Source organism: Callionymus lyra, chromosome 8, assembly GCF_982586985.1.
Source record: "Callionymus lyra chromosome 8, fCalLyr1.hap1.1, whole genome shotgun sequence".
NCBI lineage: Eukaryota > Metazoa > Chordata > Actinopteri > Syngnathiformes > Callionymidae > Callionymus > Callionymus lyra.
This window is the reverse complement of record NC_141825.1, coordinates 22567319-22585782: the sequence shown is the minus strand read 5'-3', so window position 1 is coordinate 22585782 and position 18464 is coordinate 22567319. Positions and strand designations below refer to the sequence as shown.

Here is an 18464-nt window from a genome sequence, read left to right as displayed (position 1 = left end):
GAAGTAGTGGTCTGGGATTTTAATAAGTGAAAAATTGCAAAAAATACTTCAAATAAAAAATGTAAAAGACAGAATTTATATATTTCTTTAACATGCTTGCAAGCACTTTAAAAGTTGCTAGCGTTATTTTTTCGGCCAAGAAGACAGATTACAAAAAAATGAGAGAAGATCTTGAGGGCAACAAAAAGGACAAACACGTTTGAGGACTTTTAAAAAAAAATCTACAGAGCTTAGTTTAAAAGCTTCCTTGGATTTAGAAAAACACTAATAATTAGGGGGTAGTTAGCGCACAACGGTTTTCGGCCTTTCTGGCACACGGGGACGAATAAGGCCAAAAACAAAAAAATCATCTTAGTCCAGACACAGAGAAGTTCACAGCAGTTTTGAGCCAAAGAACATTTCTGTAGGATCTCCGTAGCAACCGTGACAGAGTTGTAAGCTGACAAAGTGCACTTTATAGATATGGATGAGATTATACTATCTTGTGAAAATATTAACATTTTACTTTAATATTAGTAAAGTGACCTTGAGAGTGTTGAAAGGTCTTCTTAAACAAAATGTCATATTTTTGTTTTATGTCCAGTTAAGTTCATTCAACCTCATGCTAACTGGATTCCTTTCACAGATAAACTGTTCCAGTTCACAACACAAATGGGAAAAAACCCGCAAACAATTAACTCTAAGGCTTTCAATGAAGTGTATGTAAGGGGAATTCAAGGGAGAAAAATGGTTTTACCTGTTTTTTTTTGTTTCATAACGTTTAAATATTTACTGTGAAATAATTAAAAAATGATAATAAAAGTGATCCAGTAAGAAGATATATCCTACCCAGTCTTTGATGATTGTTTTTAATTTTTAAATTTATAATTAAGTTAGCGATTAATTGAGAAGGGAATAAATAATTCAGTTTTTTTGCTATTAACCCCGTTGTCTCTGGGTCAAGATGAACGACCTCCACCACTGCATATGTATTCATGTAAGCAAGGGAGGTTGTTCACTTTGACCCTGAGACAACACAAGAGTTAAATAATATGTATATTTTTTTATTATGAGTACGTTCACCTCATAATAAATGGCCAACTGGATTCCTTTTACAGATAAACTGTTTTAGTTGTTAACACAAATAAAGAAAAAATCACAATAAAATGTGGGTTTAACGAAGAAGAAGAAATCCATCCCCATCTTACTTGACTTGAAGCGGGAATGAAAAAAAAAATCTGTTATTTTTTTGCTGTTAATAATTCTAATGATTTAAGTAATTATTTTCGTTCTAGTATAATTCATTCATACTTACTGCTTAGATCCTTAATTAAAAAGAAAAAAACTCTAGCTTCAGGTTTTCCCTTTCGTTTAGTAAAAACAAAACAAATTAACTAACACTACTAACAGACTAAAACAGATGACCAAGATTAAATATTACTCCATCACAAGTGTATGAATCATCTATTCAGGGTAACATTGTCACAATATATGAATGATTTTGGATGACTGGTCAAAGCTCCAGCGTCTATATCAGGAATGTTACATCTATTGTTGGCTCTGTGTGAGCTTTGCTGTACCAAGGCTTAACCGGAGCTCTGACGGGCATCGAACTAAGCAGACGTCATCCCTCCACCCGTCATCCCTCCACCCGTCACCCCTCCACCCGTCATCCCTCCACCCGTCATCCCTCCACTCGTCATCCCGCCACCCGTCATCCCGCGACCCGTCATCCCTCCACCCGTCACCCCTCCACCCGTCATCCCTCCACCCGTCATCCCTCCACCCGTCACCCCTCCACCCGTCATCCCTCCACCCGTCATCCCGCCACCCGTCACCCCTCCACCCGTCATCCCTCCACCCGTCATCCATCCACCCGTCACCCCTCCACCCGTCATCCCTCCACCCGTCATCCATCCATCCACCCGTCATCCCTCCACCCGTCATCCATCCATCCACCCGTCATCCATCATCCACCCGTCATCCCTCCACCCGTCATCCATCCACCCATCACCCCTCCACCCGTAATCCCTCCACCCGTCATCCATCCATCCACCCGTCATCCATCCATCCACCCGTCATCCATCCACCCGTCATCCCTCCACCCGTCATCCCTCCACCCGTCATCCCGCCACCCATCATCCCTCCACCCGTCATCCCTCCACCCATCATCCATCCATCCACCCGTCATCCATCATCCACCCGTCATCCCTCCACCCGTCATCCCTCCACCCGTCATCCCTCCCCCCGTCACCCCTCCACCCATCACCCCTCCACCCGTAATCCCTCCACCCGTCATCCATCCATCCACCCGTCATCCATCCACCCGTCATCCCTCCACCCATCATCCCTCCACCCGTCATCCCTCCACCCATCATCCCTCCACCCGTCATCCCTCCACCCATCATCCCTCCACCCGTCATTCCTCCACCCATCATCCCTCCACCCGTCATCCCTCCACCCATCATCCCTCCACCCATCATCCCTCCACCCGTCATCCCTCCACCCGTCATCCCTCCACCCATTACCCCTCCCCCCGTCATCCCTCCACCCGTCATCCCTCCACCCGTCATCCCTCCACCCGTCATCCCTCCACCCGTCCCGAATGCAACTCCCTCCTGTTCCGAACCATCTCAGTAAATATCAGCAGCAGCTGATCCGGAGGAGGACGGAGCGAGCGATGAAAGAGGAGGGCAGTTGTTGCTAATTGGTTCTGGATTATGCATGTTGTGAGACGGCGTGAGGCCCGGGAGGATACAAACACGGGCCGGTGCTGTCGAGGTGGCGACAGGATACGTAGCGGCTATGGAAAGTTGACGTGGACATTTTCCATACATGGAATTTTTTCACCAACAGTGACGAGTTTACCTCTGTTACACAATAACGACACGTAGGAAACGCTTTCTCTTCTCACTCATTTACTCCAGACCCAAGGCTGCAAAAACAAATGACGACTGTTTTGTTAAAGCCAGTTTGTCAATAAAGTTGTGTGAATGTAAACAAAGCACCATTTGTCTTTGATAACAAACACTGAAGTGAACAAGTGTATCTTTAAGGGTTTCCTGAGGCGTTTGAAGTCGGTTCTTTACCTACATTTTAACTATCAAATGAAAGAAAATAATTTGCACAAACATCCATGCTTGTGAGCGACTTTAAACAATTGTGTAATACTTCATTATAAGGTAATACAAGAAGTGTTTACTTTATACAATTCTAGGCATTGGATGGCATTTTAGTTTGCATTACATGTTTAACAATTGCTATATATTTATATATATATATATATATATATATATATATATAACTTCTCTGCATGTTCTACCAGTCTGTCCTGATGACAGTCATCCTCTGAACACTGTCATCAGTGAGCAGAGAAGCAGATCTCCTTCCCAGATGCAAAACTAATAGACTCAGGGATGTATTCATTCCTTGTGCTATTAGGCTTTTAATTCTGAGTTTGGGGCAGGAGTGGAGCGAAAAGATTATCTATAGTTATTTGAATATTAGATAACAAAAAAGACAGGTTAGTTATTTCCTGCATCAAATAACAGAATAATCTAGAAATTTAAATTACAGATCTGATATACATATAAGCAGTATTGATTAAAAATAACTATGTGTAACTTCTGCCTGTATGTCTGTATACATTTATTTTAAATATATTTTATACTGTAGGTATCATATTTTGGGATTTTTTTTGTTGTTGTTTGTTTACTAAAGTTGAGTTTGTCAAAATATAAAAAAATCTCTCAAGGTGGGACATGTTATTTGTTTCCATGTAAATGAATTTCTGAATGTTGCTGCTTCATTGTTTTGTGGATCATGTCCAATATAAAATAAAATAAGATTCCACACACCAAAACCAAACAAGTATTTGAAAGCTATGCTAACAAAAAAATATTAATTTAAAGCCTATGTTTGGGTTTGTTTTATAATGAATTCATTATGCTAAAAATACTTTAAACATTAGGAAGTTTAATTTGTGTTGTGTTGTAACATAAACTACTATGTGTGAAATATCTTAAACTATCTAAAAATAGGATTAATCCTAAATAAATCGTCAGTAGGCACTAGTTTGTGGTTGTCAGCAGCGCGGCGAGATAAACCAACATCTATTTAATAATAACAGCATTTAACTCGACACTTCATGTCTTATTCCAGACTGGTGTTAGACTCCTGACAGCAGCTGTGGGAAGGAGGCTATATTTAGCAGGAAGAATTGAGCCCCGGTGGTCATAATGCTACTTCCAAAACAACAGAAATAAACATCAACAGCACCCACAGAAGCAACAAAAAAAACAAACCTCAACTCCACCGAGACACTTCCACTACCCATGACTGATTCATGGAGGAGGACTAGGGGGGTTAAGGGTCTTCATTATACCCTCAGAGCTGATGTGTTCTACTTCCAAGTGTCTCGCAGCCGCCCTCCTTCTAAAAGCTCATGGATAATTCAGCAAGCGTCGCGCACGGGTGACGAGAGAGGAAGCAGATGTAAAGAGGTAAATATAGAACAGACAATACCGCACAGGGATTCCAGTGACAAGCTCACATCAGTGGACCGCTGCACCGGTGGAGACAACTTTAGGTCCTTCATGACAAACGCACTTCTAGGACAACAAAGTTATTTTATTGATGCTAACGTGGCTAACGTAGCTCAGATGCTACTCTACTCACACGTCATTTAAATTTGACAAAGATTCCCGATATCTTGATTTAATTTCAACTATAAATAAAGGGTATTACTTTAGTGCTTTACAAGTATGAATTTTTTACTTGCTTATTTAATTACATTTGATCCTAACTTATTAATCCAAAAAAATAACATTTATTTTAGGTTGAAACATCGACTAATAATTAAGGGGAAAACCTCTTAAGATACATATAAATACAGTGTCTGTTGGAATGTGAATAAATATAAATATCACAGAGATGTCGGGATAATAAATCATTCTGGCAAAAGTAAAACATGTTACGCTAAATATTAGATTAAATTCAGTCATTCCTATCAGTTATATAAATGTATTAATTACTTTATTTTTAGCTTCACTACATCGACTTCCTGCATGTTCTCGGTTTTGATCATAAAGTTTAACTAATGTGTTGATTTAAGTGTGTCTTAAATAGATGTTGGACTCTATTGTATCATCAGTATGTGTCTGTTTGCACAAAACTCTTTTATAATAAGGATATTTACATTAGAAAATGATGTTAAGCCCAGCCCATGCTTTGTTTTTCTGGAGATGAGATCTTGTTTACCATAAACACACACACTCTGCTTTGAAAATCAAGGCTTGTCACCATACATCAATTCAGGAAGTCTACACCTCCAAGAGACTCATTGTATAAACAAAGTGGGCATGATTACAGCTGGCTGGTGGAGGAGTGAAGTTATTATTACGGCATCCTGGACTCTGCTCTCGTAACCTCTCGTTTGCAGAGATTTCAGACGGGGGAGAACTTTATAAAGTAATAAATTCAAAACATGGTCATGATGAGAGACTGACTACATCTTGGAGAGGAAGACTTTAACATTTGAAACATGAGAGTGTGTCAGGAAAGTTGGAATCTAGTGTTTGTCTGGTGGATGAAATGTTGACCAACTATGAGTCACCGATGCTCGGGGCAGGTTTGGGACTGAAATCTACTAAAAATCTCTTGTTTAATTCATCTTTTCATTATTTTACATGTAAAAGTTAGACATCAATGAGAGGTCATGTTTGTTTATTGTTTATATTTACATGTATTTATGTATAATAAGAGGAAATCTGTCACAACACATTTTAATCTGGAGATTAAGCAGCACAAACATGCCCACCAAATACATCCCGCTGTTCTAGATTTCTGAATATGTTTCACCCTCTTTATTCAGTCGAAAACATTCATCCTTCCAAATTTGGACCATTTTTAAACTAGTCCCACACGTTGGAGAATTCTTTAAATCATGCATCCATTGTTTCTGACTCAGAGGGATAAAGGAAGAGAGAAAGTGGGGCGGGACGGTTGCAGACATCTGGCTGCCTGATAATCACAACCATATAATCCTTAAGAGACCTGCGACACACACACACACACACACACACACACACACACACACACACACACACACACACACACACACACACACACACACACACACACACACACACACACACACACACACACACACACACACACACACACACACACACACACACACACACACACACACACACACACACAGTCTTTCCACTCTCACTGTCAACCACACAAAATAGAAGTGACACACCAGAAAATGTTAATTAAGTTGACACACTACACAAACACACACTAAAACCCACACAGAATGAGATCCGACTAATACCTTCAGACAAGCGAATAGTTTCTCTTTCCCACGTCTTCCAGCCATTGAATGTTTAAAAATAGAAACTGTGATACGAAACCGTATCCTACACCGACATGAGCTCGCAAATTGAGCAGTAAGGCACTCATGGCGGCTACAAAAGGGTCAGTCATAATAACAGAAGTTTGAGACCCATTTAAATATCGGGGTTTTTTTTATGTACAAATTTGGTCATTTATTCATTTTTATTTCCTCATTCTTTTTAATAGTAAGGTATTTGTTACCAGGTCAATCTGAAAGAAAAAAAACAACCCTATATTTTGATTATAACTATCCTAAGGTGTTTAATTTTAAAAGAAATTGGATCTGATTTTAACATAACCCTGGGACTCTTGACAAGTCAAGATGCATTTTTTGGCCAAGTCTACAAAAAAATAGACCTTTAATCTTGTGAAACACAAACTATATATTTATGTTGCTCTGCCCACTGACTCAGCGAAATGATGATTTTTCAGGAATTCAATGTTCACTTTTGGCAGGTCAGGCTGTTGTGTTTTTGCTGTTTTTTAGTTCTGTCCGTGAAAATAATGCCAACAATCGAGACTATAAAAGTTTGCATCAAAGATGAGCAACTCATTGAAATACGACTTCCAATCCCGATGAAACATTGACAAAAGAATAGGCCCCTGGTCTCGAAAAGCGCTATATAAATAAATATTACTTACTTACTTACTTACTTTTGGTATGTTTTTATTGGTTGATAATAGGTAAATAAAACAGTATTTAACACTGAAAGAGGAATGAAGGTTTTTCTTTCAAGACTTCTCAAGGTATTTGATGATAAATATGGTGAAAGCAAGAATGTGACCTCTAGGCCATTTAAAACGTACTTTACTGTGTATTTTCAATATTTTTATTGTGCTGCTTTTATCCTTTGCAAGGCGTCCTTGGGGGTCTTGAAAGGCGCCATCAAATAAAATGAATTATTATTATTATTATTATTTTAGCAATCAATATATACCATGTTAAAAATAATTAGAAGAGAAAAACTTTGGATTATAGTCGACTCAAACTTGACCATACTAAAAAGAAAATTAATGATAACTTAAAATAATACAAAGACTTGACCAAAGCTAAAATTAAGACTGATATATACTATATTTAAAGTATATATTGTTTTGATTGTTTAAGCGCTTTGTGACCCTGGTCTGGAAAAGTGCTATATAAATAAAAAATACTTACTGACTTACTTACTTACTATACATTCAAGCACAACTTGTAGTTAAATACTAGATAAAGTTTGTAAGCAAACTCTTGAATCCATAATAGTCTCTTAGCATGTGTTTTGTCTTGTATTGATAAGGTCGGCGTAAACAAACAGATCTCTTTAAAGAGGCCACTCACCCTCTTCTGCCGGCTCTCGGCCGCTGCCAGCTGGGCCGACATGCGTTCTTGCATCTTCCTGCAGTGCGCCATGACGGCCTCTAGGACAGAGATGGGGCTGGAGCCGAGGGGCCGTCGCTCCTTGTCTCCCCCGGGGACGCCGGACTCGAAATCTCTCTGAAGAGCCAGGAATGGGTCCGTCAAGCTGAAGTGACCATATCGCTCCTGGAGAAAGACCTCCTTCCTCTGAGCCTGAGAAAAGAAAAGAGAGGAATCAAAGGTTGAGTTTCATTTGAATAAAACTTTTTTAAAGCGTTGCTGAATCAGCCCTCATCAGAACACAACCAGATAAAACTAAGCCATCAAGCCTCATCATTTCCTGACGACTGGTAGAGATTGTATCACCATTCAAGCACAACTTTATATTTTTTTTCACGCCTTTTTTTCAATTTGCAATTAAACTCCAGGTCCTTTAGATGGCAGCAGTTATTAAGTTCTCTGCAGCTAAAGGAAACATAAATAATAATAATAATAATAATAATAATAATCCTGCGAGATCCCAACAATGACTGAGGACAAGAGGATACAGTCGACTTCAGCAGCTTATAAAGCTGATGTTTTCGTTATATAAAAAAAAGAAGGCAGTTACACCTAGGTGTGTTAGAATAATTGATATATAAATATATATGGATTCACATTAAAATTGATATATAAATATATATGGATTCACATTACTGTATTGATATTTAACTTCACTGTATCAATTGTTTTATTAAAAAAAGAAGAAATCCCCCACAAAACTTTTTTCTTTGGGCAACTTTAAAATAACTGTTTATTTTTATCATATGTTAATCATATGTTTTTTTATGCTTTCAATTTCAATAAAGTGTAAAATAATATACCTCCATTTTGAATTTACAAAAACATGCAACTATTCACATCTTTTGTTCATTCAGTTGTTGCAATCAAACTTCTAGGCGCTAGATGGCAGCTGAAGGAACTACAAAATCCTGTGAGATCCTGGCGATGACTGAGGACAAGAGGATACAGTCGACTCCAGCAGCTTGTAAAGCTGATGTTTGAGCATATTTTGAATCTCAGTTCTATCAATCCAACCAAAAATAATTTGGAAAATTATAGAAATGCATCGTAAATTATCGAATATAGTTTCGTCTTCTTCAAGAGTCTGCAGTCCGGAAATGAGTCAAGTACTCAACAATACTACAAATACATTGTAGTTCTTACAGTATTGCATTATATTGTATCGTTGCCACTATGTGAGATTCTTGCCAGAAGCCATAAAATAAATATATACATATTAACAGTCAAGAATCAAGAAGAATATGGACTGAACTACTTACATACACTTAAGCATGAGCTCAACCTGGAGGAATCTTGGGTAATATTATCAACATCAATCAAAACAAGTGGATGTAATGACTGCTCGGCGTTTGAGCTGATTCACGACACAGATGCTTCTCCCACACACTTGCAGGCGCTCATTCATCATCTGCTCCCTCAGAAATGCAATAACAATATCTAGAGCAAGAACAAGATAACTGTAATCACGACTCGTGAAAAACAAGGCAAAAATGGTAACGACACTGAATATTAGTCCCAGTTCTAGCCTTTGCTGGTGCTTCTGATAATGGAATTTACTCTTCATGTTCACATTTGATATCCTTATTATTCAGTCCCAGTTTGTGAGTGTGGAAAATGTCATCACAGTGGGAGAACAGACACATGAAGGTGAGACAGCAGAGACAAACAAAGCGAAGGTGTTGCAGGATGCGAGACCAAATAAGGAGATCAGTGCAACACAGCATAAACAGGATGGCAGAGAAGCACACAGAAGAAGATTGATGGAGAATTGTTTAAGAAGTCGGTTTCTGAGGCGAACACTGGCAGAACAGCGCAGTGGGAGAACAGTAGGGAGCCGAGATCATTACCAACACAAACTGATGAGAGGGAACTGAGACACACACACACCACTATCATTTCACAAAATGATAGAATATTTCATATTCACTTAGGAACAAAAGTAATCCAAGTGGAAACAGGAAACCATTTAATGTCTTTAAAGGATAACGAAAATAAATATCAGGGATGAGCCTCAAATCTCTGGACTATCAGTTTACAGTTAAATAAAGTTATTTTTATTTTTATTTCTAGATTATTCGACTCCACTTTGATCTGATAAATATAATAATATACCAGCACATCTTTACATGTCTTAAATTAAAACATAGTTTTGTTTTGCTTTTAAAAAATATGTTATATTGTAATATTGTTATTTATTTTTTGTTTTGTTTCAACTTTTTTTAAATTACACATTGTATATTTCTACTTTACACATAATGTATATCTGTATATATATTAGGAGAAAACATAGATAAATCGATACACCGATTTGATATACATTTGTAAAATAATTTCACAATACTACATTGATATCCAACAGCACTATGGATTATAATTATGGTTGGTTTTTGGCTTTATAATCATATTGTATTTTTATTTTATATATATATATATATATATATATATATATATATATATATATATATATACATCTATAGTCAATTAACTGTAAATAAAATAAATGATTTATTTTATTTATTTACAATCAAAATGCAAATATAACTGGCATTAACTGGGGACAAGAGGATACATTAAACTCCAGCTGCTTTAACAGCCAATTTGTGGGCATATTTTGTCTTTCGGTTCAATCAATTTGACCAAAGAATTTGTGGAACAATAACCAGACTAAAATTGGTAGGAATAGTGTTTTGAAATATAACGTATTGTGATCTGGAAATATTGTATTGTGAGATTAGTGAATCTCTACAGCCCAAGTATACAGTATATATGTTTATAAATCATAAATCAAACAAGAGCAAAATGTTCCATTTAATTAATGTATACTTTATGTATGTAAATGTATTTTCTTTGCTGATGAGACTATACAAATGTACCCACTGTTGGTCAAATAAATGATCTTCTTATCTTCAAGCGGGAACAATAGAATCTAATGAGAAGGAAACGGTAGGGATTCAACTGATGGTAACATGAGGCTATTTATGTGTCACTTCCTGTTGAGTATGTGTCCGGGTTTATCAATATACTCTCTTGCTGGAGGGTCAAAGAATCGAAGGGTCACGGTTCTTCAACATCCTGGTCGGTGACGGATGTTTAAATCTGCTCCAGATCATCAACCACCAAACACTTTTGAGGCGTCATTGCCACACAGTACTTCGAATATAAATAATATAGTCAACTTAAAAACACCATTCAAAGTGTTTATGTACGATTTAACATAGCTACCTTGTTAAATGTAATACCTTTGAAGTATTTATTGACAAACAAAATACACAAACTGTTTTTCAAAATAAGACGTTTAACAGCTGGTTAATATTATTAAGGAGAGTATCATCTGTAATTCCATCTTATTTACTAGCGCGGTAGTGAAAGCTAATTATAATTAGCAACAACCTTTACAGGCATGTGAGACGGCTCAGGTAGCCGAGCCAGTAACAGTTGAAGTTGAGACTTACACATTAATCCTCTTAAAGGTGTACACTGTGGGATATTTTCATTTGTTGTATTCGTTTTCTCACAGACATTTAAGATTTTTAGTTACACTTTTTCGACATTCTTTGTTGTGTTCGCAGGCGTGTAAATGTATCCATACAGAGAGCACAATAACAGGGACACGTTGATGGGGAAATAAAGTTAATAACAGCCATTTAAGAGTTAAAAAAACAACATTTTTTTGCAACAAAATTGAAGTTGATTGTAACAAGTTGGTTCGAATGCCAATGATTTAGTAAATGAAGGAAAGAATTTGAGGAAAAAATATTTGATTTATGTATTTAAGCTAGGTTACATCATGATTTATGAAGAGATAATATCACGTAACAATAATTATTTCATGGTTCATTGAGTAGGACTATTTAAAAGGAGGATGCGTCAGACACAAAAAAAAAAAATATATATATATATATATATATATAGAAGAATAAGTTATACATTACCACATGTTTACAGAAATATAATACACTATAAAACTATTAATCCACTCTTAAGAAGAACAAGAGCTTTAGTTTCTAATTATATTATGAATTTTTATGACACTATATTTAAATATTCTTTCTGTATAAATATAAATATTTTAAATGAATTATTTGTGTAAAAGAAGCATATTTCTGTTAAATGTATACAGGGTATGAAGGGTCCACATTCCGGTCAGTATATGCAGAAAAATGAATCATTATATACAGGATTTAATCACTTCCAAACACTTCCAAACAGAGTATAATGCTGATCGCCTGGACGACAGGAGTGTCAATATATATCGACCTGTGTGGGGTTTTCATTTCATCCCACTCATGAGCTCTGACAATTTATCCAAAAACAATCCATGAAGAGCATTTTTTTTAACAATATGGATTTTGCATTGTTCCCTTTTTCAAAAGTCAAGAAGTGCTTGTTACGTGACCTAAAAATGAAAGTAAAAATACTGTACTGCAAATAAAAAAATAGATTCATGAGAAGTTTTCTATGCAGCTTGTTCTCAAGTGGTGCATCTTCAGCGTCTCCAATCCAGATTTAGGTTTCTAGGTCAGAGCGAGCTGACAGATAGAAGAAAAAAAAAATGGAGACGAGGATTGACTCGCGCAGAGAAGAACTTGACCTCTCTGGATCCATTTCTGGATCAGTCACTGAGGTTTTGTGGAAAATCCCTCAGGATCAACTGACCCTTTGGAAGGAGATGGAAGAAATCCCGGAGCCCAGCCGTCACTCACACGGACGTACAACCAGTTATTACGTCTCCTCTCCTCTGTACATCCTCTTCAATTATCGTCCACAGAGTCGTGACTTGGCAGCGACATTCAAACACCAACAACCTCAGGAAAATTGACCCGACTTCCAATCCTCGGCACACATAGATTCAAACTCTTTCTCAACGATCTCCACTCAAAACAACAATTACATTACCTTTCTATCATTTAAATATGATTTTTTATTCAGACATATGAAACAAAATTAACACTGTTTACGAGGCAGTTTGAATGATTCATACTATAAGAAAAATATGGAGTTGAAGAACATAATTCCTACCATAAAAATGTAAATTATATTCTCAAAATTTCCCAAAACCTAACTGAAATTTGAAAAGAAATATGCAGCATACAAGATAGAAGGATACACTTATTATTATATATTATATATATTAATAACTTTATAAATCTCCTTCGGGAAATTGTTTTCAATGCATGCAAAACTGTTAAATGATATAGATATGTACATTTTATTAAGTAGTTTTGAGGTATTAATAAAAAATAAAAATAAAAAACCACACGATTGCAATTTGATTAAATATCAGAGAAAACCCGTCATAAATAATCACAATGCCCTCATCTGGACGGATCAATTGCGAGCAATAAATAATGATTATGATGATGGAGCTAGAACGCTCTGAATGGATGGATGGATACTTTATATAATTACAATGTCTACTTTACAGAGCAGTTTTCAAACCAAGTCGATTACAGCCAACATTTAAATGAATAATTATATACCAGTTTAATCCGAAGGAAAATGGCCAACAAAATAAGGTTTAATGAAAGTAGCATGTTAACACTTTAGCTCTATAGGATAGTATTCTTTTTTTAACTAAATCATTTAATTTACAATAAGTTGAATAATAATTAATTATATATTATATAATAAATAATAAAATATAGCATTCCAAATTCAATATTAAACCTGTAAGGATTTCATAAAGTAGGTCAGCAGACTAAACCGACTGCACACTATACTGTAACCTCTTTTACTTAACCATGTGATGCTATGGTGACCATGTGACTCCCTTCTGATAGCATTTGTTCAAACTGGTCCTGAATCTCTGGAGGAGATAACCATTACTTACTTTCTTACTTATTACTAAATAATTTTTCACTATAGCATATAGATATTAAACAACTATTTGGTTTTTGGTTTTTCAAATTATATATTTTTTGTATCATTTGTTTAAAGATTAGATTTGAACAAAGTGTGTTTAAAATAAACTAATTGGATTGTTTTAATCTTTACAATGACTGAGGACGAGAGGATACAGGCGACTCCAGCAGCTTTTAAATCTGATGTTTGGACATATTTTGGTTTCAAAACAAATGAAAGCAGTTACAACTTTAAGAGTCATATGGTCTGTAAATTCTGCAACACCAGGCTTATTCTAAGTAAAAGTCCTCAAATAAATTAGAATAATTTACAAATATATATTATTTATTTTATATTTTAAGGTGAACGATTCCCACTGCCAATTCAACACACTGGTAAAACTAGATATCACCTCGGGCATCTTCCAGAAGTTATTTTTACCCCAAATCCCACTTGATGGCAGCTTTCTTCACTCATGTCTAATGGGGTCAGCTGACCGCCGCCGTAAAACTTTAATGAAGCCTTAGTAACTGTAAACACACACACACACACACACACAAGGGATGGATATAAATGCACATAAATAAAGTCTCTCAGCAAAGTGTGTCTACAGAGAGCTGGTAATATAATAATCCTCATGTGAATCATCACAAGGAATATTTATCTTTTTTTCCACAGTCTTTATGGTGTTTCAGCCGTTCAAATATTTATATTGTCAATCTTTGGAGCCAAATGTTTATTAAATAATAATACAAACATGACATTATAATCTGAAATCTGATTTTTTTTTTGTGCATTTCAGTACAAGACGTTACTTTTTTATTGAGTAACATGTGCTAAGCATGTTATTGCGTTAGCATTAGCTTGAGCTATGCCCCTTACTAAGTTGGATGAGAAAGTTGAACTTGTTATGGTTGTACATGCTTACATTTAAGTTTCTTTCTGCATTTTTTATATAATAATAATAAGGGTACGAGTTGTTTGGGGGTCCTTTTTCTGTTTATCTTTCCTCTGAATAAATGTGTGGGAATCACTCCAGACAAACTTCAGATCATGTTGCAAACGGTTAATTGTAGAATTTATACATTATATATTACATATTCATAAAAGTATTTAATCAGATTGTATATAAATATATATTTATCTTCATCTTTAATTATTATTTTAACTTAATTTAAATGAATCCTCCAGCTACTGAAATCGATATATACAATTTTTACTACCAATTATAAAGTACTTGACAGCCTTCTAGCACCCACAGGGAAATGTGGTAACACACAGCCATGACTCGCGGTTCTGTGAGGGGACTCTGTCGCCCCGCTGGAGTCAGCAGACTATTTTTATCTTTAATGTCACAGTATAACAACCCAAAGTTGCTGCTTCATTAAACTCCAGATTTGCTGCAGGCGGAAGCAAGAGACCCACAACACAGCATTTCTTAACACCGACATCGTGTATGTGCATTTTTGTGTTTCAAAATGGGTACTTTTTGACAGCATTTGGACTGGAGTCATGTCACCTCCTCGTCAAAAGGTGGCACTGTGTTTAGGACGAATCAAAGCAAAACTGTCCATTGAGCCGCCATCGTTATTAAAGTGTTCTACTAGTTCTTCAGAGATCAACATCCAGAGGAAAGTAAAGTAGTAAGTAAGTTGCTGTATTTTATGTGGCTATTGGAAAAAACAATTTCAATATCATCAATAAAGTTTTACCTTATCTTACCTTAAGTAATGGTTATAAGTCATTAGTATTTGTTAAGGGCCTTCAACGCGGGACATGACACAGATAGTGGCACTGAGATTTTTTTTACAACTGCCTTGTAAACATGCTTCCTGAGACACAAAACAAATACACAAAAACACATCCAAACAGAAAGACATGAATACAAGCATAGATAAATTTTAGGACACAAACAGTTATACACGTACATTCTGATAACAGAAGATTGAACTATTTTGGAAACAAAACAAGCTATACAAACACAAATACACATGTACTTGGACAGAAAACATAAACAACTAGATGCTCATATAGAGAGGAAAGTATCTGGCAATACAATATGATACATATCATGATACAGGGGCAAGAATACATAATATTGTTATAATGTAGTAACAAGGATATATTTGTAGTATTGTCGAGTACTTGACTCTGGTGTTGCAGAATTTACAGACCACATGACTCTTGATGAAGTCGTAACTGATTTCATTTGTTTTGAAACCAAAATATATCCAAACATCAGCTTTAAAAGCTGCTGTAGTCAACTGTATCCTCTCGTCCTCAGTCATCGCTGGAATCTCATTGTTCCTGTAGCTGCGGAGGACTTAATGACTGCTGCCATCTAGCTGCGGGAAGTTTAATTGCAACACAAAAATGACAAACCCTGTAAATAATTGCATGTTCATTTTAAATAATAAAATGTATTTCTACTTTATTGAAATTTAAACCATAAAAGAACATAAAATATGAATTGAAAGATAATGATTAATGGAAGTTGAATTGCAACACTAAACAAATTATTTAAGTATTTAGTTTTTGTTTCACCTAAAAAATAATAACGTCATTGAAATACAAACGGTGAAAAAAACTAAAAATAAACTTGATTGAAAGGTAAAAAGTGTAAAAGAAATTGTCGCGGTGCTGTTGGGTATTGATACTATAAATGCACCCCTATTAAAGATACATTGTATTAAAGATAATCTCTCATTGAACACATGTTTTATGTTGTTGTTACATAATGATGAAGGGAACTCAAACTTGGAAGTAAGCAGGTGTCCAGAACATGTAAAGCAGAGCCATGGGAGAACGAACTCTGACTCACTCAGAACCAAGGACTGCATTGTCAGGAAGAGCACTTGAGGATAGAGGAGGGCTCCTGTGTCCCTGATTCTGGGGGCCCTGGTGTGTCAGGAGCGACGGGCGTCTACTCCCCTCAGATTCACCACGATAAACATCCCTCAACAGATATATGTGATGACATTCTCACTCGCCTCAGCACTGAGTAAACCATGGGATTGTAGCTTCACATTCAGCCCTTTTGCTTGCCCCCCACACAATGTGAGTCTCGGGGTGAAGGGAAATGAGTCAGGGATTTAAAGGAGTGTGTGTGTGTGTGTGTGTGTGTGTGTGTGTGTGTGTGTGTGTGTGTGTGTGTGTGTGTGTGTGTGTGTGTGTGTGTGTGTGTGTGTGTGTGTTTATAAGCGAGCATGTAGAGAAGCTGAAGTAAATATTAGCATACTTGGCAAAAAAAGGGGTTATTTTTCTCATCTTTCCACATATGTTTTAAGGAAATTATTTTTCTCTTGACAAGTTTGTCGCTAACCACACACCATTAGTAGCTATTATACACAAATATATACACATATACACATGGAAAACAAAGTTTAAAAGGTAGGGGTGTCATTTAATAACGATATATTACGACATTTTCGCTCCCCATGCTGTATCAATATTCAATAGCTCTGTATCAATAAAAAAAATGTAAACCTATATATATATATATATATATATATATATACATATTTTCTTTTAACATTACATTTTAATTCAACGTTTTTTGATTATATTTCAATAGCATATACTATAAAGGATGATTAGTGAATGTTTTATTTTACAATTAACAAATTTCATTTGTGTGGTGCAATAAAATGTAAACTAGTAAAAATGTGTAAAACACACACGCACACACACATACATATATATTACATATATACATAATGTAAAGTTACGTAAACAGAAACAAACCTGTTTGACGAGTTACGGGTCATAGGCTAACTTTATTTAAGAGATAATCCATTTCAAAATAAAACCACTTTCAGACAGTTATAATCAATACGACAGAGATTATAAAAAAAAAACAGCTTTTTCATTGGTACCTGACCGGGGCTTTGGTTCATTGATCTAAATGACTTGAAAATGCTTGACTTGACAGATGCAGCTTTTTTGACTACTTATAGCATTTTTATTTATTTTATTTGCTTGATAGAGCGTGTATATCCTGAGGTTAAAGCGAACACGCATCACATGTTGAAGTCACCGGTTCACATTAGACGCTCAAACATAAGCCATGGGAAGGAATGGAGAAAGCTGGGACTGAAACAGCTAAACATTAGCCAACTGCCCATTAATATGAAAACCTGGAGGGGTTAATACTTTACAGCTCTTAAAGGCCTTCATTGTCCTCAGAGCTGGGAACAAGTCGATGGCTGTTACACACCAACACATAATTAGATCGTAACTTCCCATCGCGGATGGAAGAGAAATCCTTCCTTCCTAAAGCTGGCTGAGCACAAAATCCTCCGTATTATCTTTTATCTGGACAAGCTGATCCATGGTGGCCGAGCTATTTCATCGTGTCCATCTGAAGGAAAGGTAAAAAAATGTGCTTTTATCAGATACGATGATGAAATACAGCTTCTAAGAATTTCAAATATATGTCTATCATTGATTCAAGATATTACAACTGGGAAGAAGAGGCGATCTGTAAGATAGTTTTGGAAATAAAAAGATTCTCTGGAACATTATGAATGTATTTTCTTTCGAATTAAAGGGAAAGTTGACTCCAATGAGTGAGTTAATACGCTGACAATATGAACATCTGTATATAACAGTGTCATCTGCTTCTTTGTAAGCCAAAAAAAACACCAAATCGTCACATTTCATGAAGTTATTACCTAATAAAGTTATCTCCCGTCTGAAATCTCGCCAAACGAGATTAAGGTTTAAATTAAACATTCTGGCGTCACTCTGCTGGTGAGATTTACCTCTGCCTTCAGGTGTTTTTGTAATGTGTACATTAAGCAGCGAACCTTATTCGTTTTTAATGTACAATCTTGTG

At 36.1% G+C, this 18464-nt stretch overlaps 1 protein-coding gene across 1 annotated transcript in view; it reads right to left on the bottom strand.

The window, feature by feature from the left end:
* Positions 1 to 18464, bottom strand: part of cttnbp2 (cortactin binding protein 2) — a 64679-nt gene that overhangs the window by 23940 nt on the left and 22275 nt on the right. The window contains exon 3 of the mRNA XM_087797350.1: positions 7706 to 7936. Within this exon, the coding sequence (XP_087653476.1) occupies positions 7706 to 7936 (231 nt within the window). The remainder of the gene's footprint in view (positions 1 to 7705; positions 7937 to 18464) is intronic.